Genomic DNA, 23,296 nt, shown 5'->3' on the forward strand with positions numbered 1-23,296 from the left:
GGTGATTAGGTTGTCCACTTGTCTTAATCCGCGGAAGTTTTTGTCTCTTTAGTCAAACGATTCTTTGCTGTTATGGAGATTTTTAAAAATGAAAAAGGTTTTGTTAGATACTTAAAGAGACGTGTGTTTAAGGGTTATGTGCAATACATATGGTCAAGTGGACTTTAGGCACTTGTCTCTATTTTTTTTTTACTACTACATATATCTGCATGCAGCAAAACATTTTTTTTTAAAAGATTTTTTTTTGAGTAATGTTACAGTCACAAATTATTTTATAATATTTTTACAAATTGCATATATAAAAAATTCTTACTAGTTATGATATGAGCCCACTATTAATATAATATTTTTATTTAATAATACCCCTCAACATATCAATAATTTGTAAAAAATGTCATAAAATAGTGTATAATTTTAGCAATTTTCCTTTTCTTTTTAGTGTTGGACGGTTCATAACGTCTCGCTTCAATGCCGTCCGGGTATTGTCGATTCCTTTAATTGGCAGGCAAATCAAAATGCGGAGCTACTTTCAGAATATTGACAATGACTTGTCACCGAGAAAGTAGGGGATATTTATAACCAAATTGAGATGCATATGATTCTCAAAAAAAAAAAAAAAAAAAATTGAGATGCATATATCCAGTGGAACCTGGAGTTTAAAATTTTCCGGCTTTGCCGCTTAGAGGGTTCAGAATTCCATTAATGCTTTTCATTTTGTTTTGATGAAAATTGATTTCTGCTGTTATTTATTTATTTTATAATTTGACATTTACAATAATGTGAATATGAATGAGGATTTGATCTTGAGTTTTTCTTAGAAATGATTCTAAAAAAAAAATTCTTAGAAATTAATGGGAGCAGTCAATGTCATTGAACTATAATTCTTTTTTCTCTCTTTTGGGCGTGTATATTTAAAATAACAGAATAAGTAAGTTTTAGTGGAAATTACTTTTTTGTGGCCAAATATGTGTATATTTGGAATCGCAGAATATATATATATATAGTTTTTGGAGAAGGAATGGCGGAATAAGTAAGTTTTGTGGAAAATACTTTTTTTGTGGTTAACAAAAAATAAGTCCAATATACCATAAACATTTTTTTTTTCTCTAAAATAGAATTCTATTCTAGCATAATTTAAGTATATGTATGTAAAACTTCCTTTTAGAAACAATGAATATTTTAAACACTATAAATAACTTCCAACAGTCACTTATCTCTTTTCACATTCTTTATTCTCCCATAGATTGATTCATAGAGCTATAAACAAGCTAAGTATTAAAAGTGAAGAACATTGTCTCATTTTTTAAAGCCAAAAATATTTCCATGATATTATATACTACTAAATTGGCAACCACAAATATTCTACACACTACCAAAAAAAAATAACGTCCAACAGTTAACTTCTCCATTTTCGCATTCTCTATTTCTTCATAGATTGACTGTTAAAGCTGTAAATGAGTTGAGCAAAGCTGGGTGTTAAAATTTATGGTTGTTTATTTAAGTTTATTTTGAACATAAATCGAGATTAAACTAGAATTTAAACTTAAGGGGGGTAATGTACAAACACACACACACACACATATATATATATATATTTTAATGTAAACTAATCAATGCTACTAAAAAATATCAAGTTAATTTCAACTGGCTTGGGCCAAACGGTGCAACCAGCTTGGTTGGTTGATCTACAGATCAACAATAAAAAAAGGTCAAGTTTCAACCATTCACAAATCTATGCACATAAAGTAGCAATCAACCATTCATAAGTCGTGCATGGGAGGGATATCCAAAATCATAATACAACATTACTAATAATCATTGGAACTAAAATAGTGAACTAGAGATTTCTCTAATGTAATTATAAATGAGTGGGTTTAGTTGGATATTTTGTGTAGTTTGTACCATTTCTGTTTTAATAAAATCTTCTTGATTTTTATTATATATAAAAAAAATAAATAAATAAAAAGTGAACTAGAAGCTCTAACCTCTTAATCTTCTAATCATCTGCGTGAATTTGAGGGAAATAAAAGGAATATCCAATCAATTGAGCCATAAAAAATTTGAACTCCAAAATTTTTAAAGAAATTTATATATTACTTGATACGGGCATATAGAGAGAGAGAGATCAAAGAAGAAGTGAAATCATTGTTTTGGTTAAATCTTCAAACCAAAAACATCTCTTTAGAGACCTAAAATGACATCGTTTCATCATCCAAAATAACGTCAGTTTTGTATAAGTACAAAATTATTTAATATATAAAACACCTAATATTACACTCACATAAGTTTTGATCGTTCAAAATACAACACCCCTGTACATTTATTTCCAAGTTCAAATAGTTTATATTATAGAGATAACAACTTAGCAAATTATTTCCTTCATAGGATTAATTTTATTTATTGAGTAAAAAATATACTTGTGAGAACTAGGAATGACAACAGGGCAAGTATGAGGCGGGTTTTCTATTCACCACCCCCACTCTCTTTGAGGTGATTTTTTTCCTGCCTTGTTCTAGCGGATAACTGTAGCCACGGGTATCCATACGGCCACACACAATACATATCACACACTAAAGCAGGTGATTCTAATCCCTCATGTCCTTGCACACAACTACTCACACTATTTTTTTACTATTAGAATGCGTTTGGATGAGACCACTTATATATATTTTTTTAAACTAAATTTTATAAAAGTATAATCATACTTAGAAAAAACTAGAGTTTTAAAAAATTATATATAAACTAACAAAGAAAAGAAATGGATATTCTAAACGGATTATAATAAATAAATAAAGGAAAATGTTAATGGATAATCTAAAGATATTTATTAGTGAACCATTTTCGAAAAGTTTTGATGAGAAAAGGAAAAGAAGCCATTAATATTTTGACACCTTTTTTTTTTTTTTTTTTTTTTCATAAAAACAGTGTCAAAATTTTCCTAAAATGATTTGTTAATAATTGTTTTAAGGGCACTTGTTAACAAGACCCATAAATAAACAAGACCAAAAAAATAAAAAAAAACAACCAAGTTTTAGCCGTGACCAAACAGAACCTTACATTTGTGACTTTATCTTTTTGTACTTGATATGATACGATTTAGATATCTATTCAATTTTAAACAAATATTCACCTCGTAGCGTGTCCAATGCACTGCGCACAAGCACTATCCCACCAATAATCGTTTCACATTTCACTTCCTGACCCAAACTGACCCACCCGGCCGCTGCCCTTTACAATTGGCACATGTTGAAGCCTGACTCTGAACTGAAGCTGCCCGTCGTCACACTCACGCTCAACAGAGAGGAAACGACACACCCGAAAATTATCAATAACCCTGAGGGCATATTAGTCTTTCTCTCCACCAAGTTTAAAATATCCGTTTATTACTTAAAAAATAAAAATTGAAAATAATCTAGCAATTATAATTGACAACATTTCTCTTTCACACAAAGTAATAAATTTATTTCAACAACAACAAGAAGGCTTTGCACTCATTGCATTTCACAGAGAGACGCACAGAGAGAGATAAAGAAGGAAAGAGACATTGAACCTTTCCATTACGATCAAATTAGGGTTTTGCTTTCTTCATTTCTTCGCTTTGGATCTGATCGCAACCCTATCAAATTCTCAACCCACAGATCGATTCGATCGCGTATTCGTATATTCACTCCCAAAAAAAAAAAAAAAAAAAAAAAGTGGTACGCACGCTTCAAGTTTTTTTTTTTACTCTATTTTTGTTAATTTTGTACAAGTTTTAGAGCTCGGAGTTGAAAATCTGGTTTCATTGAGTTGCAGATTCCTTGGATTTGAGTCACATTTTCCAGTAATCACTTTTCATGTTCCACTTTGAATTCGAATTTTCCCCTCCTTGTGAGTACCTCTTTTGCTTCTTGAATTTTTTTTTGGTTTGATAAATGTAATTTCAGATCACTGTCTTTATAAGAGTTCCTCGTCCTGGATTTGAAATTGTGTTGCGATTTAAAAATAAATAAATTTTGATGGAGGATTTTTGTGTGTGAAGCGGTTGTTCGATAGATCTTGAAAATTGGCTCCTCAAAGGCGATCGCAGCGCCACATGGGTGGCCAGATGCAGCAGAGCAATGCTGCTGCAGCGGCGGCCACGACGGCTTTGTACGATCACGCCGGTGCCGGAGGCAGTGGTGGCAGTGACGCCGGCAGCGATGCGGTCATGGCACGGTGGCTTCAGTCCGCAGGGTTGCAGCATCTGGCCTCTCCCTTGGCCTCCACCGGCATCGATCACCGCCTCCTCCCCAATCTCCTCGTGCAGGTAAGTAACCCCATTTTTCTTTGTCTGGTGTCTATGTTTTAGCTTATTCATCGCTATATGTCTGGTTATTTGGTCGATCAACTTGAAAATTGAGTTTGGGCGGTCCTTTTGATCACCCTTTTAGGTGTTAGCATTTGGAGAAATAAGTACATTACTACATGGTTGCGTTTCTGGTCATTTCTATCGCCCATTTTGGCTTTTCCTATTAGGGTTTTTGACAGTTTAATTTCCCTTTTGTTATTGCTCTAAAACATAATGCATATATTTGCTGCTCATTAAACTGCGTAGCCTGTCACGGGTGAATGCCCCTAGATGCAACTGGTTCTAACGGGTGAGGTTAGTTGCCTGTAGGTTTTACTGGCTACAGGTGAGTTCAAAGGGTGAAGGGACCTTTTTTAGAAAGGTTCCTACGATATCAAAGCACACACATTCACTTAATGCATATGTTTGAGCATGGTACCTTTCGGGGTTTAGAGTTTTAGGTTTGATCATTTGTTATGTGTATTGACCTGCGAAGTCTTTTTCTTATGGGGTCAATGGTGGTACTGTCAAATGTTGTTTCTTCTATGTATTTGAATGTGATTAAAGTTTGAGAATTGACAAGGAAGCATGTGATATTGTCAAAGGGCTATGGAGCACAGTCTGCTGAAGAGAAACAGAGGCTTTTTAAGTTGATGAGAAACCTCAATTTTAATGGGGAGTCTGGGTCTGATCCGTATACGCCTACCACCCAATCCTCAGGAGGAGTGGCTGTATCAGAGGGGTTTTATTCTCCAGAGTTCAGGGGTGATTTTGGAGCTGGGCTTTTGGATCTTCATGCTATGGATGATACAGAGCTTTTATCTGAGGTATGTCCCTGTATAAGTTGTTGTGTTCAACTGGGCAGGAAACTTTTACTTACATTAACTGGTTATATGAAATATGTTATGATAAAATCAGTGTATTTTTTACTTCAGTGCATACTGTTAAAAGGACTAGGGTTGAAAAGCATGGAATGACTATAGGTCATGTTGATTAAAATTGTCTTTCCACTTTTTATGTTATTTCCATACAGTGATATATGCTCATCTTACTGTCCATTTATATTTGAAGGAGAAAACCAGTAAGAAAGAAGAATTTAGACTATTTTGGGGTTTAAGCATTTTAGCTGTATTATAATTCTACTATTCATATGTATGGGTAGTCCTGCAGTTAGGATGAGTTATTTGACCTTTCTTGGGCTGAGAATATTTTCTTAGCTTTATCAATAATTTTTAAGAAATATATGAGTCAATTGGGATGTCAAATATGTTTCATAATTATTGTAATTGTAGGGAATAGCGATTCTTGGCTTTATTAATAATTTTTGGGCAGGATTCGCTCAAGATTTTTTGTATCTGCAGATATTTTTTATGTTTGTTGAAAATCATGGATGGGAGAAGCTATAAACTTCATTGAATTTAGAATTATTATGCTGAAGAAGAATGATACTCTGTTTTTCTTCATTTCAGATACTTGTTAGTTTTATCTCTCTGGTTATTATACTACCTGCCAATCACATTATGATCTTTATATCAATTTTTTAAGGGATTTAATTCTAGACTCTTTTACATTTCATTTTTAGTTTATTTTTTTTGTCTCATAAGAAGTTTAGGTCTATTTTTTCTGTGCTGAAAATATGTTTTTTATTTTTTCCTTTTCTAATAGATCGTCGTTTTGTTTCCATCATTAGCATGTTATTTCAGAACCTTTTGAGCCATCGCCCTTTATGCCTGGTGGTCCAAGAACATTTGATGATGATTTTGGTGTGACAAGTGGTGGACAGCTAAGAGGGCAATCAGATGCAGATGCATCAGTTCCATTACCTGTAAATGAAAAAGAGACAACAAAGGAAAACAATGTGGCAAAGATAAAAGTTGTGGTATGTTGTTCATACGAGTAGTAGGTTGCTCTGTTTGTCTCTGCCTCTCTGCATATGTTATGTGCCAAAAGGCAACTTTAATTATTAGATTATCATTTACAAAGGGAGTATGATAATTGTACAAGGGATTTTGGCTCCATTTATTTAATATGTAAATTAGTTATTGCACATGACTGACCCTAACTAGTCTATTGAGGATTCATAATCAACCCCAAATATTTTTTACTAGAATTGATTGTTGATGTTGTATGTCGGTATGTCCAATATATTCCCATTTATTTCTATTATGCAAGAAAACAAATTTTTAGATACCTCCTGGGTGATATTGGCTCTCTACAGAAACACTTTTCATAAAAAGTTTTCCCTATCTAATATAAGTAGTAGTTTGTCTACACATTTGCTTACAATATTATTTAAAATTAGGATCCAGACACCTAGGTTTGAACAAGTGTGGTAATTGTTAGATATTTTTTTTGAGGACTTGCAAAATTATCTACATATTAATAAATGTGTATCACATACTGATATGTGGTCCCTTCTTTTTGATATATACTGCTAAAGATGTTGCCTTCCCTTTTTTCTTTTGGTTGACCATGTAGTTCTTGCATATGCATGCAATTTGCATAAAGGGATATTGTGTAATATTTTCTTTTCCTGGTAGTCCTGAAATCGTTGAATTATAATGCATAACTTAGGTACGAAAAAGACCTCTGAACAAGAAGGAGCTTTCTCGGAAGGAGGAGGACATAGTAAATGTTTATGACAGTTCTTATTTGACTGTCCATGAGCCCAAACTGAAGGTATTTTTCTCCATTATCACAAAGCGCCACTATATTTTAGTTTTTATTTTTTGTTTTGGATAAGTACCTTTATATTTAGTTTTTGCTGAAATTGATTTTGAAATTGTATTGATGCTGTTGATGAGTTTTCTTTTCCCCTCTCTTTTGTCTCATGTGTTGAGCAAACATTTTTTTTCCTTTTGCTGTTAAAGGTGGACTTGACTGCGTATGTGGAGAAGCATGAGTTTTGTTTTGATGCTGTTCTCAATGAGCATGTCACCAATGATGAGGTATTGGTTCTGATACTACAGATTGAAGTTTCCACCTACTGCTGCTCTGGTATACTTGACAGTGTAGAGTTTTTCTTAATATCTTGATAAAATATTTCTCTGATGTTTATGATATTGTTATGTTTGGTTTTGATGGTCGAGGAATTTTTTGTTTAATGTAAGACTGATTATTTGATCATTGATATTTGGATCAAAATATGACTTCTTTGCATGGTATTTGGGACAGGTTTACCGGGTTACTATTGAACCAATCATTCCTACCATATTTGAGCGAGCAAAGGCTACATGTTTTGCTTATGGTCAGACAGGTGTGTTGAGATTCTGATCTCTCTTTCCATGACAAAAAGCTTATTATGTTATCATCTGTTATCTATAAGTACTGCTGAATTACATGATATGTTCAGAATGTCGGAAATCTGAATGCATAACAATGTCTTCATAAAGTAAATTTTAATGTTGTAAACCAAAATTTCAGTAGAGCGAGAATAAGCAGGATTTTATTTTTGGGCAATTTGTGAAGGAAGTGGTAAAATATTTTACATCCAACAAAAAAATCCGTTTGAAACAGTTGGGCCTTCATATCTAATTTGGGGTTAACCACATTTTTTTTTTGGCTGAAACAATTGGAGCCCTTTAGACTTATAAAAGAAAAAGAAAAAAAAAAAAAAAAGAAGAAAAGCCCTGTCAAAGGGGAAACCGAAGTAGCAGATTTCAGTTTAATCATTTCATAACTTGGTGTTAATAGCAATGCTTAAGGCAAATTTTAAAGAATATATTTTTAAATTATATTCTATTGCAAAATAGAATTTAGTGCCAATAGCATTGTCTCAATGGCACGCTGACCGGTCTCCCTCATGGGGAGAACCTGGGTTCAAATCCCCCATCCCCACTTATTGTAAGGAAAAAAAAGGTGTCTAGGAGAGATGATTGTTTAAGATTTGGAAGAGAAGTTGTAAAAGGTGGTAAGCTGCCAACACCAAAATTGGAAACCTTGAAATGCTTCACATTTTGTTTGTTGTGCATTTTTAAGTTTATACGGTGGAAAAAAAAAATAAACGAAAATGTTTCCCATGGTCAATGGAAAACAATTTCAATAAAGAGGAAAATGCTTTTCTGTTTCTTGAAAGCAGAAAACATTTTCTGCAATGTTGCATAATTAACAAACACCACAATAAACTCAAATAAATAAATAAATAAATAAATCCCAATGGTAACTTTTGTTTCTTTGCCCTCTTTCTCCCGAGATTGACTATTGACCAACTTTTGAGTTGACTCTTTTTCTAAATGTCCTTTTTAACTTAAACCAACTGCTTCCCCACTTAATTTTCTGTGTAGATTTCAATTGAGTGTCTATTTTTCCTTTTGAGGCTCTCAAATGGCTAAAAAAACCTGTCAGGGCGTTGCCTAGTGGTTGGAGGCTTGGGATGAGTTGTAGACCCAGATATCCTGGGTTCAATCCCCACTAGGAGTTCTCATGGATTACTTGATGCATGGTTTTGGTGGGTGGGGTCGTATATTTGTAGTTTCCTATTTGGGGTTGTTTTTGTGAATGAAAGTTTTGTTCATAAAATTATTTGGAATTATGATTTTCCGAGCTAGCCAAACTACTTAAAATGTTATTTGGCTTATTTTTAGGAGCCCACCAAATCAATGAAAATGAGCCAATTTTCCAGAAAGTGAGTCATTTTACAAAGAAACGTTTTTCCATCAAAAGGAATAGAGCGTTAATTCTGGTTGTGTTGGAAGCTATTTGTTTGTTCACAGCACTGAATTAATTTTGGGTGGAGCATCATGAACAATTATTAACATTCTATATCTATCTAATCCTGACCTACTGTAGAAATTTTTTGGTCTGTTCTTTCTTGCTAATGCTGGTGGTTTGGACCAAGGTCTACTAGTTTGAATTATTGAAATTACCAAAATATCTTTATTTCAGGTAGTGGTAAGACCTTCACAATGCAACCATTGCCTCTCAGGGCTGCAGAAGACCTTGTTAGATTGTTACATCAGCCATTCTACCGTAATCAGAGATTCAAATTGTGGCTTAGCTATTTCGAGATATATGGCGGAAAACTCTTTGATCTTCTGAGTGATAGAAAGTTAGTATATTTTATTGCATTTTTGCTTTTCATTTATTATGTTGCTTTTTTTTTTTGGGCTTCAGAACTTTTATTTTTTTGATTTAATAGAGTAATTATGGGAGATTTACAGTAATGTGTTTATCAAATGTTCTTGTTTTGCAAAATTAACTGTTTTCTTTAGGGTTTGTTTGGATAGAAGGGGAGAGAGGCGGAGTAGAGTAGAGTTGACCGGAAATTAGCCTAATTTCTGGCCGACTCTACTCTACTTCCCCTCCTTCCCCCTCAATCCAAACAAGCCATTAGTGTGCCTATTTACTTGCAAAAGCTGAAGGTGTATGACTTGGTTAAGGGCAGTGTGTGAAGGATTCAAAAAAAAAAAAAAAAAAAAAAAACTGAGTCTTATTAGGATTTTGTGGACAATCATGTTGCATTGCTTCCAAGCATCTCTAATCACCATAATTACCAACAAGCATCATGTGTTGTGCTTCAAGTTCTTATTTTCTTTTTGTGAATGTGCATGTTACTTGTTTTTGTTAATGTTCAATACTTGCAACTATATGCTACTTGGAGTGTTGGATCTGGATGATTAATTATTTTGAAATTTCATCTTGAGTACCTACAAGCATAGTCCTTCCCATGTTAAGCATTCATGTTTTTTCTGGTTGGATTGAAATGCACGTATCATATATGTGAAATTATAAGCACATACGTTGCTATCAAAATTAAGCACATATGTATCTAATATTAATGTATCCATTTGCTGCACTGTGGATAGCATATATGTTAACAGTCATGCATGTATTTGTTACTAAATGATTGAGTTCATTGTTGCCCAATAGGAAACTCTTTATGAGGGAAGACTCGAGGCAACAAGTTTGCATTGTCGGACTACAAGAATTTGAAGTTTCAGATGTACAAATTGTTAAAGAGTTTATTGAGAGGGGAAATGCTGCAAGAAGCACTGGGTCCACTGGTGCCAATGAGGAATCTTCTAGGTCACATGCTATCTTACAACTCGTTGTTAAGAAGCATGGTGAGATAAAAGACACCAAACGTAGCAATGATGGAAATGAGTCTAAAACTGGGAAAGTTGTTGGGAAGGTTTCTTTCATTGATCTTGCTGGTAGTGAAAGAGGTGCTGACACTACTGACAATGACCGACAGACAAGGTAATGTATGTGGATCTCTGCTTCCCTAGAAATTGGGCAGAGATCCAATTCTTCCATAATCTTTGTGCATAAGCATATAAAATATATATTTTTCTGCTTCTACCTCATTCTTTGAAGGGAGTAATTGTTAAGGCTTCTTTTAATAATGTCATTATTTTCTATATATACTTAAATACACTTTTGGCCCTTGCTGTTTTTTTATTGGCCCTTTATGTTTCTCAATTTTCATTTTGTCCCTTCATGTGTGATTCAATTTTCATTTTGGACCTTAACTTTTCATTTTGTTCCATCTAATTCTTGTCGACATTTGTTGTATATCATATTTACAGTTTAAAGCTCATGTCATAAGAAGTGATAGAGAATTCCATTTTTTTGATAAAATTGATGCAAGAAAGAGCCCAACTATTGGAGAAACTAAATTAGCCCAGATGGAAGATTGTATAAACCAGAGGCTAGGCAAGGGCTTTTAAAGCGTTGAGAAGTGTAGGATTATGTAGTCAATTAGGTAAAATTGGTGTGGCTACTAATAGAATCTGAGTGTTTTATATTCTTTCAGGTCTGAAACAGGTTTGCTTAGATTTAATTTGGGATTTGGATTAGGATGCCCTTACCCTATCAAATTTGAAACCTGATGGATGCTGCTGTTTTTACAGTTATCCTGTATCTTTGGCAATGCTAGATCACTGGGTGGGTAGAAGCCCTGCCCAAGCTCAAATTTAAGATCTTATCTGGCAATGACCAACTAATCTTGGCGGGTATGAGTTGCTGGACTCAGGGTGTTGGTCTAGTCATTGGAGGTGTCAGTTCTTCACTTATGATGTGTTTATCTACTGCACTGCGTACTGGGTGATAATTTGGCCTCTGTTTTCTCATTTCAATCAATTTGACTAAGTTTGAGTAACTGGTCTCACATTTGACCCTAAAGTTTGCCTCTAATTTTGCTGACTTTGCAATACTGTGTTGTTTTCATAGGGTTGATGTAAACAGGTTTTTTCCTAGTTAGACATTACTTCTTCTCTCTTTTATTTATTTATTTTTAATGCAGTTTTCTGAATTTTTTGTGGCATTTCAGGATTGAGGGAGCAGAAATTAACAAGAGTCTTTTGGCTCTCAAGGAATGCATTCGTGCTCTGGACAATGACCAGATCCATATTCCTTTTCGTGGGAGCAAACTTACAGAGGTGCTTCGTGACTCCTTTGTTGGCAATTCGAGGACTGTTATGATCTCTTGCATTTCCCCAAATGCAGGTTCATGTGAGCATACCCTCAATACTTTGCGATATGCAGACCGGTATGCCTTTTATCATTATGAGTTTAAATTGAAATACCTCAGTTTCGGGGGACTGTTATCTTTTGCAACTTTGATTGAAGTATGACTTTTAAATGAATAGGGTTAAAAGTCTCTCCAAAAGTGGAAATGCGAGAAAGGATCAGGCTATAAATTTATTACCATCAATTAATAAAGATGTTTTACCAGCATCAGCTTTGCCGGTGTCTGTTGAATCAGAGGATGTTTTTGAACAGCGTCAGGAGGTGAAAGTAGCTGATATGGGTAGAAGGGTTTTGGAAAAGGAAAACCTCTCATACAATCCTACTGTGGATTATAGTAAACAGCCCACCAGTTTCTCATCAAGTTACCCCTTAAATGGGCGAGAGGAAAAAGGGGTGCCTTCTGGCTCAATGGATAGGGAGAGATACGAAATAAAAAATTCTTATGGCGATTCTACTATTCCAAAGACATACTCCTCTTATCCCCAAAACTTAGTTGATACAGAAGAGAAAGTGCAAAAAGTGTCACCACCTCGCAGAAAAGTGTCTAGGGAAGAAAAATCAGAGAAGCTGGGGAATTGGCTGAGAAAAGATTCCAGTGGATTGGATATTTCCACCACAAGCACCAAGCAGCAGAATACAGGCAATTACAACACAAATAATGTTGGGTCCCGGCATGAACCTGAACCTCCACCTGATGGAAATATTAATGCTATACTTGAGGTTGGTTATCTATTAGCCCTGTTCTTTCAAACAAATTTGTAATTGTATTAGAGGTTCCTTTGTGCTTAATGTTATCTCATATGATATTTTGACTGCTTTAGGAAGAAGAGGCCTTGATTGCTGCTCATAGAAAAGAAATCGAGGACACAATGGAGATTGTCCGTGAAGTAAGTGAAAAATTAATTAGTTGACAGTTTCTAACTTTGGAGTTGCTTAATTATATAGGTTAATTACTGCTTAGGTCTTTTTTATACTTTTAATTTCTTAGTCGCCACAGCATATGAATTGCTTCACTTGGATTTTTTTGGTGTAATTATATATAGTATTCTGATATGATTAGAATCATTACATTTTTGACTTTCTATGAACCTCAGAAAAAGGGAGTATTTGTCTGAATCATTATATTATTCGTTCTTCTACCATACCGCCTATGAAACTCAAGTAAACTAAAGTGTGAAATTCCCCAAAATTGGTTTCAGTTACATATCTTCAACTCATCTTGGAATTTTGTGTTTTATGCCTAAAAAGTTATCCACTGATCTGAGTCTGGAATTGACCCTGTATGTTTCTGGATTCTAGGAAATGAAGCTGCTGGCAGAAGTGGACCAACCAGGCAGCCTTATAGACAACTATGTGACCCAATTGAGCTTTGTGCTTTCCCGCAAGGCAGCAGGTCTGGTTAGTCTTCAATCTCGCCTTGCAAGGTTTCAACACCGGTTGAAAGAACAGGAGATACTTAGTCGGAAAAGAGTTCCTCGCTAAGGCAACTTTTTTGTATCTTTGAACATATCCTGTCATGTAATTTCCTTCTCTCATATTTTTGCAGTGTTCTTTTGCCAATGTTGAACGATTCTGTGTATTCAATGTATATGGACCTTCTCTGGTTATAATATATAGTTTTTGTCTTCCCCTCACAGTTATTAAAAAAAAAAAAAGACGAAAAAAGATATGAGGCACTGCACAGCTAAACTAAATCTGAGGGCTATGGTTGGTGTTGCATTTGAACTCTTGGCTTGAACATTGGGGTTTCATGTCTGTAATCAAATATTGTAGTGTCGTCAATTGTATTGTTTAGATGAGTCTGATGTGTTTCTCAGATTTCAAGGGTTTGTGGACTTCGGCTGTTGTTTAAAAATGTCTGGGAATTGATTTACAGTTTATATTCAGGAAAAGAAAAGAAGAGGAAAAAAAAGGATGAAAAAGATACTCTCCCCATTATTTCCTGAATTTTCTGAATTTTCCTTCCCTACAACCTTATTCTTTTTTTGAATTATTCTCACCAACTACTTCCGTGTTTGTTATGTAGCTTTCTGGTTTCTGGTTGAAGATTGGTCCTCATATAATTGGTTCGTAATGTTAATTCAGGATGATTATTTGATTAAGGCTCTACTTGATTTACCGATTTCTATTAGTTGGTGTTTTTATACTCTATTATGATAATTATATTGAAAAGCTTACAGTGAAGTATGGGCTAGGATGAGGTTTAAAGTTTAATGACGAAATTTATTTAGTACTTTTTTTTTTTGGGGAGAAACGTATATAGTACTTTTTAGAGTAATACATTAGGCCCCATGAATTTCACATATAGTTGCTGAAGGTACTAAAAAATCAACCCGCAATTAAGGATATGGCATTAAAAAATAATATACATAATACAACTCTTATGTGGCATTAATTAAGAAATAATGTACTTGTGTAGATTGCTGAGTTTTGATGTAAAATGCACACGAAATTGTTTGCGTAACGTGTACGTACTCGGTTCACCTGACATCCATATGTTCAATAAACCATTTTTTTTTTTTGGGTAAATTCACCATTGATGCCTTAACAGCGTGTATAAAATGTTTTGAGTCATTTGAACGTGTGAAAATTTTAGGAAACACTATACATCCAAAGTGTAAAACAATAATTAGCCCAAAATAATTTTTACTTTTTTCCTTGGATATGATGGCCCTTAATTATTGGCCCCAAGTTCTATAGCAGTCAAATTCATCTTCTTCCTTTTTCTTTCTTCTTCTTTTTTTTTTTTAAAAAAAAAAAAAAAAAAAAAATTTAGAAAAAATGTTTCTCTTGGAAAACTAAATAATCTATTTACTATTTTTAGAGAAAACAATGTTGCATCTTGCACGTGTTTGAAAAATATTTTTTTCCCTAGGAATTTTGTTGGTTTTGAAAGTTGGGACAATGTGTTCAATCTGATAAGTATGGTGACCCTTAACTATTGGAGATATTGTTTTATGAGATGATACTCCTCTCTCATGGTATGAGATTATAATCTAATAAATTCGAAATGTGGCAACCCTTGGGAAAATTTTCTTAGGAGACATGTCATGAGACTCCTCTCTCATGGTATGAGTAAAGTCTCACAACACAAGTGAAGATCCTAAGTATTGTACTGTAAGGGCACGTTTGGTACACTGTAATGATTATTACATAAAAATAAGAATAAGTACATTAAGTTGGAATGTAATAAGTATTACAATTCATTAGTTTGGTGACCATTTAGGAATAGAATCCTCAATATACATCCACAATTTAGTAGAGTATAAAAAGAAGTTGTAATTAAATCATTTTTAAGTCAAATTTTCTAAAATACACTTATTTTAGAGTGTTCAAAATAGAAGTAATAATTAACAATAAGAAAAATTTATTTTCTTTCCTTTTGAAGATGTGGCAACTAATGACTTTTTAGAAAAAAATTTTAAAAAGTTATTACATAAAGTGAATGAATAGATATTCAGTACTTTTGATAAGGAATAATTATTTCTCATTTTGAAGAATAGCTATTCATAAGGAATAATTATTCATTGTAATAAAAACATAATCAAACAATCGAATAATTATGCCATAAGAATATCTATTACATTACAGTATCTATTATAGTTTACCAAACGTGCCCTAAGAGTCAATAAATAATCTGCTGAATTTTTTTTTTTTTTAACCAATAATCTACTTAAAATTTTGGCTATGCATGCACCATGTGGGGCTTCCAATATTGGCTGCTGAAGTTGTATAACAATTCTATTAAAAATAAAATAAATTAAAATTGTACAGCACCGATTTTTAATTTTTCCTTCAGAAACAGTAATGAATTTCCTCTCATTGAAACTATTGTGTCAAAATCATTTTTACTACTTTTCTGGGACGTGGTGGCCCTCAATTATTGGCTGCCCAAGTTCTGTAGCAACAAGTTCTTGTTTTCTTCAATCAAAAAATAAAAATTCTTGCAAAAATCAAATTAACTAGTTACAATTTGTTATTGGTGTGTTTATCTATATTTTTGTGCTTCTAAGAGCATTCACATTGGTTCTTTTATAATACACAAAGTTAGAAATTTACACAATTTTGCCTCAAAACTACCCACATTTAGTGGGTGTATAAATGTGCATATTTACACATTTGCTATTGTAACAGTATAAATATACATGGTTTTGAAGCTATTCATTTTATTTTTTATTCTCTCTCTCTCTCAGCTGATACACATTGACCACCACAAGTGAAAACGATGATGATGTAGGTTCGTCGGTGTGAGGGGAACTCGGAATCATCGCCAAACAGACCTATTGGTGGATCGGGTTGCTTTGGTTTTTGCGGATCTAGTTGTGGAAGGATTTGGGTCAGGTTGATCTGTGCAACATGTTGGTCTATGTAATGGGGGTGGATCTGGTTGTGGAGGACGATAGAGAGAGACTTGGGTTTGGAAAGGAAGTAAAGAATGGTTGTGAAAGAGGAAAGAGAGTCTTGGGTTTGGAAAGGAAGAAGAGTCTGGTTGAGGAGGAGGAGAGAGAGTCTTGGGTTTAGAAGAAAGAAGAGGCTGGTTATGAAAGAGGAGAGAGCCTTGGGTATGGGAGGAAGAAAAGGCTGGCTGCGGAGGAGGAGAGAGTGAGTTCAGAGAGTGACAAAAATGTGGTTTTTGTTTTGTTTGAGGAGAGAGATGACTTTGGAAAATAATAAAAAAATTGATTAAAAAAATGTATTTTAATGAAATGTAATGTAATATAAATGATTTGATGTTGAGTATTTTGAAAAGTGAGTATATAAAATGAAAAAAGCAAGTTATTATATTAAAATAGACGAAAAAATTTTACATGAGTTGATGCAAATACTCTAGCTTTATGAATGTCAACAGGTCAACAGAGATGGCAGGATAAATAAATGCAATTGAACACTACCAATTGGTTTACCTCAAGTAGTTTTTAGCGTCCATGGCCAATATCTCCTCCAAACCGTGCTGGGAAAACCAGAAAAGTATCTATTGCTTAATAAAATTGAAATAGGAAAAAAGAAATAGAAAAAGCATAAGTTCTCTATCTAGAAGATCGACAATACCTGACTTAGGGACCAAGGGAGACGTTGAGCAAAGATTGCATAGAAAATCCATTAACACGAATTATCTTGAGAACCAGAAACAATGGAAACCTTATTTATTAAAACAGTACAAGCACTCATCACTCATCAGAATACACCAAACAAGGCTTTTCATTTTCTTGAGCACCAGAAACTTATGATTACAATTATAAAATCGACTCCAATACTCAAAATAGGCACAAAAATAATGACTTTGAACACTAGGCATGATGGATACAAAAAGATCAAAAAAGAAAAGGGAAAAGAGGTTAAGAAACTATTGTGGCTTCCAAACTAATCCAAAAAACCTCAGATGTTACAAGTGAAAATTATCAACTCATAACCTAGCACTTTTAACTAACCCTTCAAAACGGTTGGCTTACTCTTGTATAGTATATACAAGCTACGTCTCCAGTCTTGTACACTACCAGTGATATGCCAGTCCCCAGTCAACTCACCAGAATCATCTTGATCATTCAATTAAACAAACTGGAACTCCTGCATGGTTATCACCCAAATCCTGACCAAAGCGAAGGTATCTTTTCTTGAGTCTTGACAAAGGATACCAATTTCATAACTACCATCTAACGATGGAAAAGTGTAATTTTCAAAAAGGGTAATAGCATATTTCAAAACCAGCAGGTTGACATTTTCAATTAGTCGGCTCTCAATCTAAGAATCTCCTTTGCAGTCCTCTGCCGAAAATAGGGCATGTGTTCCTATAAGGAAAAGAAATAAAGATTCAATAGTAATCAATAAATGATGTAAGCTAATTGGTGCAAGCTACTGTACAAAATTATACAGGAGCAGGAATTATGCTCACTGGGTTCATGGTTGTAAGGGATCTGTTTTGTATGCTTCATTGCCGAGAAAAAAGAGAGTAACCCCCCCCCCCCCTTTTTCTCTCACTCTCTCTCTCTCTTCAATTGATGCAGTTAAGGACTAAGAATTTTTTATATATAATTACAGTTAAGGACTAAGAAATGATAAACTAATGAATCAAGGGAAACAGACATGCGCAATTATAAAGCTATATCGCCATTCAAGAGAAGCATTTTTCCAATGTGTCTTACCTGGCTGAAACAGAGGCCAAGACCTCTGCTGTAAAAGTCTGCATATTTGATCATAAACATGCCACAGTCAAACCTGTGTATGACAATCATTCAGGGGAAAAAAACAGTTCAATGAGAAGCACTTTCTGCTTATTGTAATAAGTTTATAAAACCTTTATATTGGTGATAATTGAAATACAACGCACGACTAGCATAAAATATATGAACACCCACCCATTCTTCTGTTCAGGAAGGTCCTCGACAAATTCTTGTTGCCAAGAACTTAAATCGATGTCTTTTCCACTTTTGTCTTTCACTTCATCTACAAAATATCTAGCCTGGACGAGTCAATGATAAACATTAGCTGCAAATCTCAATCAGTTGAACAAACTTTAAAGAGGTGCAACCATCAAGGTGCAAGATACAACTAAAACTATAGAGAAGGGAATAACTGAGAGGTGCACACCTCCGGGAGTTAATTTACAATACAAGTCCTAAAAAATTATATATCTGATTATGCAAAAGGCCAAAACTCATAACAACATCAACCTTCCTTTACCATTAATCAGTCTGTACATGCCCTAGTAAAACCTTTAAGGATGAGACAAAATGTAATATTAGGGATATTTTTTATTATTATTATCATCACCTCTTAGTGTCTCCATCCCCACCCCACCCCCCACAAAAAAAAAAGAGGAATTATTCCTATTAGAAATTCATAAATATTTATTTTTTATTCTTTCAATAGCTTTTTTTTTTTAATAAGTGTATTACTCTTTCAATTGCTACACCATGGTTTTAGTTCAATAATTAAAAACAAAGGGAATGAATATCCCATCATTTGAAATTCCACAATTCAGACAAGTATTATAAGTTCCCATAAATTTCTGGAGTACCAACAATGACAACAATTTTCAAGTTGGTGTGGCAGTAATCAAGGTGATGATGGTGTGACATGCAGGTGATGATCATGGAGGTAGCAATAGAGATGGCAAGTGTTGGTGGGCAGTGGCAGGATGGTAGTGGTAGACAGTGACATTGTTGATGCCAGGACAATAATGGTGTACTTGGTGGTATTGTCTACTTGATTTCGCTATATTTTTTATTTTTTTATGAATTAATCAAAATATTTAATAGCCTATTTGATTAGTTGGTAATTTGGCTGGACAGTAGCTTAGTCGAAAGGAATCTCCGTAAAGCTATTTCACTGCCCAAAGGGGAAAAAAGGATTGCAGTTAGGAATCAATTTCCAGATGCTGGAATCTACGTAGTCATTGACTAATTTGCATGCAAAATGTATAGCTGAAGAGGTAATGGCCAAAAAGCATACCAGTACTCTTAGCACTTGGGTATCTTTCCCTCCGAGCGAATCAAGATATTGTAACTTCTCGTCTTTCATATTGATAACTGCCAAGCACCAATGTATCTCTTTGTGGATAGGGACAAATATCTGATCACAATGACAAACCAATTTAAAATTCAAAGCAATGGCCAATCAAACAAAAATCATATGGAGGAAAACAAAAGGAGGGTGCACAATCAATTTACTTTGTCACACTCAATGAGGCCATATCCCAATTTTCTTTGGCTAGTCCATCTTCTGACAGATTTATAGTCATAGCCACCCTTTCCACTTATTATCTGAGCAATAACAATCAGATTAAGAAAAACAAAAAGGCATGAATAGTAGCACCAGAGAATGTGAAATGAGCTAAAATTATTCCTAGCAGAATTAGTAACAACATAAAGGGGGAAGGACCTAACTTTACCAAGGTTGAAGAAAAAAGTAGTATTACAAAAACCAACCTTTTTGTAGAAAAAGGTGTTGAAGAAATGGCATTTCAAGAACTTCTGTGGCTCCCGCTTTTCCCTCTCTTTCAGCAACTCAAGGTACACATTTATGACCTGCAAGAGAAGGCGCCTATGTATCAAGAAACTACACTTCCAGACATGCTATTGACACAAATGTATAAATGCAATACCAATAATTACCTCATCATTCAACCATGCACCTGGTCTAAGGCACAGTAAAAGTTCTCCTGTGATCTCAATATTTGAGTTATCATGAGTGACTAAGACCTTCCTCCTGCAGCACGACACCCTATTAATGTTATACCAACAAACACACCCATTTCTATTTACTAATAATATGTGTATTGAATCATACCGATTGGTATTAAATGCACGTTCAACCTGAGCCTTTTCCTCCTTCGAAAGAGGGACAAAGGGTTCTTGTGGTATAGCCTGAAAATATATAAATATAATACAACGATAGAAACCTTTAGAAACACTATTTGATCAGCATTTTAAAGCACATTCTAACTTTTACAGAGCAAACCAAAAAAGCTACTGAACAACCAAAAGAGCACCTAAATAACTATTTTCTATAACAATTTCTAGAGTAAGTGAAAAGAATTTCACCTCCACCGGTTTCTTGGCTGGCTGCAACGTTTGAAGAAAGCTCCGTTCCTTCTCTTTAAGCTCAATCTGGAAGTTCAGGTTCTTCAATTTCGAACTCCGCCTCTCAGCAGCCTCAAGCAACTTCTTGTATGCAGAAACATTATTCAACTCCACCACCTCCTGATTCAGAGACAAAGAATCCAACATCTTCTCTGCATTGTCCATCCTCAAATTCCCATTTGCCAAGTAGCCCGAAACCTGCGAAGATGAGGAAGGCAAGTGCTGCACCCCACGTTCCATAACCTCATTGGAATTATCCAAATCCAATACTTCCACATTGGGCACAACCTCAACTTCCTCTGTACTCGAATCTTCGGATACTCCAGCCTTCTCATTATCCGAATCCACTTCAATCACTTCATTTCCCTTCTCTTTTGTGAAGTACCGAAACGTTCGCATTGCGCTATCCTTAGCCTTATTGTAATTGTGACTCAAAATGTTACCCATTTCATCAAACAACTCCAGTTTTTTCAAAATCCCACCGGTCCTCAACTCCGATTTTCGATTTAAACCAGTCGAAACCCCGTAATTCAATATCCTACACGGCGCGTGGACTTCTCTACCGAACCGTGGAGTCACTGCCGGGTACCTAGAAAGCCTCGCAACACTGCTATTCGACGAAACCACTGGTCGCTCAGGGCTCTGGTGCATAGGTGAGAATCTGAGTCTCTTTGAAACGTGAAAATCGGAAGAATTCTGAGATGGGATTGCGCGATTGAAGCTCAAAAACTCGTCCTCACGCTTACGATTGCTCGTTCTGGCACCCATTGATGAAACTTAAACCCTAGAAATCGAAGACCCATTTAAGAAAATCCATTTTCGGAGTAACCCATCATCTCAAGTTTGAAAAATTTTAGGGTTTTGGTGAGGGGGAAATAGATGAGTGTGTGGTATAGTCAAAGTTAAAACCCTAGAAAACGACGCCAATTTTGGGTTCGGAAAATTAGGGTTTTGACGGGAGCTAAAATCGTGGAAGATTGGGAGCAACAAAGCGTGAATTTTGAGAAATTCAAGGGTCAAATTCGGAATTAAAAAAAAAATAGATTTTAAATCAAATCAGGGCTGGAAGGAAAATATAAAATCTTCGGGAAGAAAGAAAGAGAGGAGAAGAGAAGTGGGTTTTCTTTTCTGTCTCGGAAAAGAAAGAAATTTAAGAGAGAAAGGAAAGGCAATGATGGCTTCGTACTCGTACTTTTCCGATTGATGATGTTGTAAAATAAAAATACTAGAATAGCTTCAGGTTCAGGCAGACACGCGTACCTTCCTTAATTGTTCTTTGAAGCTGCTCAGGTTTTACAGGGGGGGTCCCATTTTTTTTTTCCTAACATATTGGCTTGCTCTGAGCATCAACAGCACTAAATATATCGTCAAGAAGATAGATATCACAGTCCTGATAAATGGCTCTAGCAAGTTGTATGCGTTGCTTCTGGCCACCACTCAGGTTGATCCCTCGCTCTCCAATCTCGGTCTGGTCTCCAAACTCCATAACTTCCAAGTCCTTCTCCAAGCAACAAACTCTAATCACTTCCTTGTATCTCTCTGTGTTCATTGGCGAACCAAAGAGTATATTTTCTTGGATTGTCCCATTTCGGATCCATGAAGTTTGTGCAACATAGGCTGTTGTCCCACAAACTCTGACCTGTAGGAGAAAAATAACAGCAAAAGTACATGTCAACATCAGTATAGATGAAAGAATTTATGTTACATTGTGGCATCTACAAGCATGTGTATGAATGGGATGACTCATTTCTCAGCATGGCCACATGGAATAGGAAACAAACTTTTGGACATTTGAGGACATTGAATACCCCATGCTGGTGCTGAAGCATACTTTCCTGAATACTCTATATGAATGAATTGTGGCTTTGAGTGGCCATTCTTTTCTAGTGCTTTAGATTTTATGGATAGCTGTACGTTTCTTTAATTTTGCTGACTGCTGGTATACTAGGTGCTTTTGTTGTTTTTATTTCTTTTCATATCAATAAAGCTGACTTACTTATCAAAAAAAAAAAAAAAGCATGGCCACATGGAATATGCGTATACAACTGCAGGATGCTTCATGCTTCTGCAGCATGATGTTTACAGAAGATGGATTACAGGTATATGTGATTATTAGAGCCCCTCATCTGGAGAAGCAGAAAAAACCAAGCATTGCTGTTTAATTCATAAGAACACTAGCAAAAATAGTAGTTGCAATTAGTATATTAGTCATGGTCTATGCATATGTTAATATGGAATAGCCATCATGGCCCCAAACAACCAATTCTAACTGTAGAAGAGATTTTGCACGTCTTAACCTCATTTGATATATGGTATGAAAAAGACATACCTTTCCTCTGATTTTGTGCATTTCACAAGAATTGCAGCCAACAATGAAGACTTCCCAGATCCAACAGTCCCAACAATTGCAGCAAGCTCCCCTTTCTTGATCTCCAGATTCAAATTTTTTAATACCTCCTCACCACCTTCATCATCCCATGAGAAAACCCCATCTTTCACCTCCACAGCAATGCTACCATCAAAACCTGCCTCTCTCTCCACTGAAGACTCATCCAGTTCCCTACTTTTCATGAATCCATCCAACCTCCCAAGGGAGATCGTTGCTTGTGAAATTGAGATAAGAGACTGTGGGAAGTTCCGAATTGGCTCCTGCAGTATTTTAAAAATAGTTGTAGCTGTGAAAACTGTTCCAGCATCAAGAGGAATGCCCCAAAAAATTGCAACTGCAAATGCAAGAGCTGCTAATACAATTGGAGTACTCAGAGCACCACCATGTTACAGGAGACTGAGTACATGAATTTGCCAATCCACCCAAACTCTGATTCACGAAAAGATTGTATTCTTTTACCAAAGTACTCCTCCCACGCTTGGAACTTGATCACACGCATATTATTGAGCATCTCATTTGTGGCCTTCATCCTTGAATCACGGTTTCTCA

The 23,296-nt window shown here is 35.1% G+C and overlaps 3 protein-coding genes across 4 annotated transcripts in view; 1 reads left to right on the forward strand and 2 right to left on the reverse strand.

Annotated features, from left to right (window-relative positions):
• Window positions 1-3,426: 3,426 nt before the first annotated feature.
• On the forward strand, window positions 3,427-13,408 carry LOC111988467 (kinesin-like protein KIN-13A). Of its 2 annotated transcripts, none has more exons than XM_024020267.2 (14): window positions 3,427-3,698; window positions 3,796-3,870; window positions 4,022-4,288; window positions 4,915-5,136; window positions 6,000-6,188; window positions 6,884-6,988; window positions 7,180-7,257; window positions 7,484-7,565; window positions 9,194-9,356; window positions 10,178-10,507; window positions 11,580-11,798; window positions 11,899-12,499; window positions 12,601-12,666; window positions 13,079-13,408. In XM_024020267.2, the coding sequence occupies exons 3-14, from the start codon at window positions 4,076-4,078 to the stop codon at window positions 13,259-13,261; spliced, it is 2,451 nt and encodes an 816-aa protein (XP_023876035.2). In that variant the 5' UTR covers window positions 3,427-3,698; window positions 3,796-3,870; window positions 4,022-4,075; the 3' UTR covers window positions 13,262-13,408. The 2 variants fall into 2 exon arrangements, with proteins under 2 accessions (XP_023876035.2, XP_023876036.2); XM_024020268.2 differs by having other exon boundaries at window positions 4,036-4,288.
• Window positions 13,409-16,960: 3,552 nt separating this feature from the next.
• LOC111988494 (ubiquitin-like-specific protease ESD4) lies at window positions 16,961-21,604 on the reverse strand. The gene is made up of 9 exons (XM_024020295.2): window positions 20,320-21,604; window positions 20,066-20,142; window positions 19,891-19,984; window positions 19,705-19,803; window positions 19,447-19,539; window positions 19,229-19,348; window positions 18,133-18,236; window positions 17,920-17,992; window positions 16,961-17,565 (listed from the first exon to the last, which is right to left on the reverse strand). The coding sequence occupies exons 1-9, from the start codon at window positions 21,124-21,126 to the stop codon at window positions 17,503-17,505; spliced, it is 1,530 nt and encodes a 509-aa protein (XP_023876063.2). The 5' UTR covers window positions 21,127-21,604; the 3' UTR covers window positions 16,961-17,502.
• A 75-nt stretch (window positions 21,605-21,679) lies between these two features.
• The window catches only part of LOC111988505 (ABC transporter C family member 14-like), a 9,162-nt gene continuing 7,545 nt past the window's right edge, over window positions 21,680-23,296 (reverse strand). The window contains 4 exon segments of the mRNA XM_065780323.1: window positions 21,680-21,997; window positions 22,688-22,713; window positions 22,716-23,120; window positions 23,123-23,292. Coding sequence (XP_065636395.1) covers window positions 21,680-21,997; window positions 22,688-22,713; window positions 22,716-23,120; window positions 23,123-23,292 — 919 coding nt within the window.

The sequence above is a fragment of the Quercus suber genome, unplaced genomic scaffold (genome assembly GCF_002906115.3).
Source record: "Quercus suber isolate HL8 unplaced genomic scaffold, Cork oak 2.0 scaffold_232, whole genome shotgun sequence".
Taxonomy (NCBI): Eukaryota; Viridiplantae; Streptophyta; class Magnoliopsida; order Fagales; family Fagaceae; genus Quercus; species Quercus suber.

Coding starts and splice junctions, on each gene's coding strand:
- LOC111988494 (XM_024020295.2), bottom strand. CDS start 21,126: ATGGGTGCCAGAACGAGCAATCGTAAGCGTGAGGACGAGTTTTTGAGC. Junction 20,143..20,319: donor CAGCCAAGAAACCGGTGGAG/GTGAAATTCTTT, acceptor ATATATTTTCAG/GCTATACCACAAGAACCCTT. Junction 19,349..19,446: donor GCCTCATTGAGTGTGACAAA/GTAAATTGATTG, acceptor CATTGTGATCAG/ATATTTGTCCCTATCCACAA.
- LOC111988467 (XM_024020267.2), top strand. CDS start 4,076: ATGGGTGGCCAGATGCAGCAGAGCAATGCTGCTGCAGCGGCGGCCACG. Junction 6,189..6,883: donor TGGCAAAGATAAAAGTTGTG/GTATGTTGTTCA, acceptor TGCATAACTTAG/GTACGAAAAAGACCTCTGAA. Junction 10,508..11,579: donor GACAATGACCGACAGACAAG/GTAATGTATGTG, acceptor GTGGCATTTCAG/GATTGAGGGAGCAGAAATTA.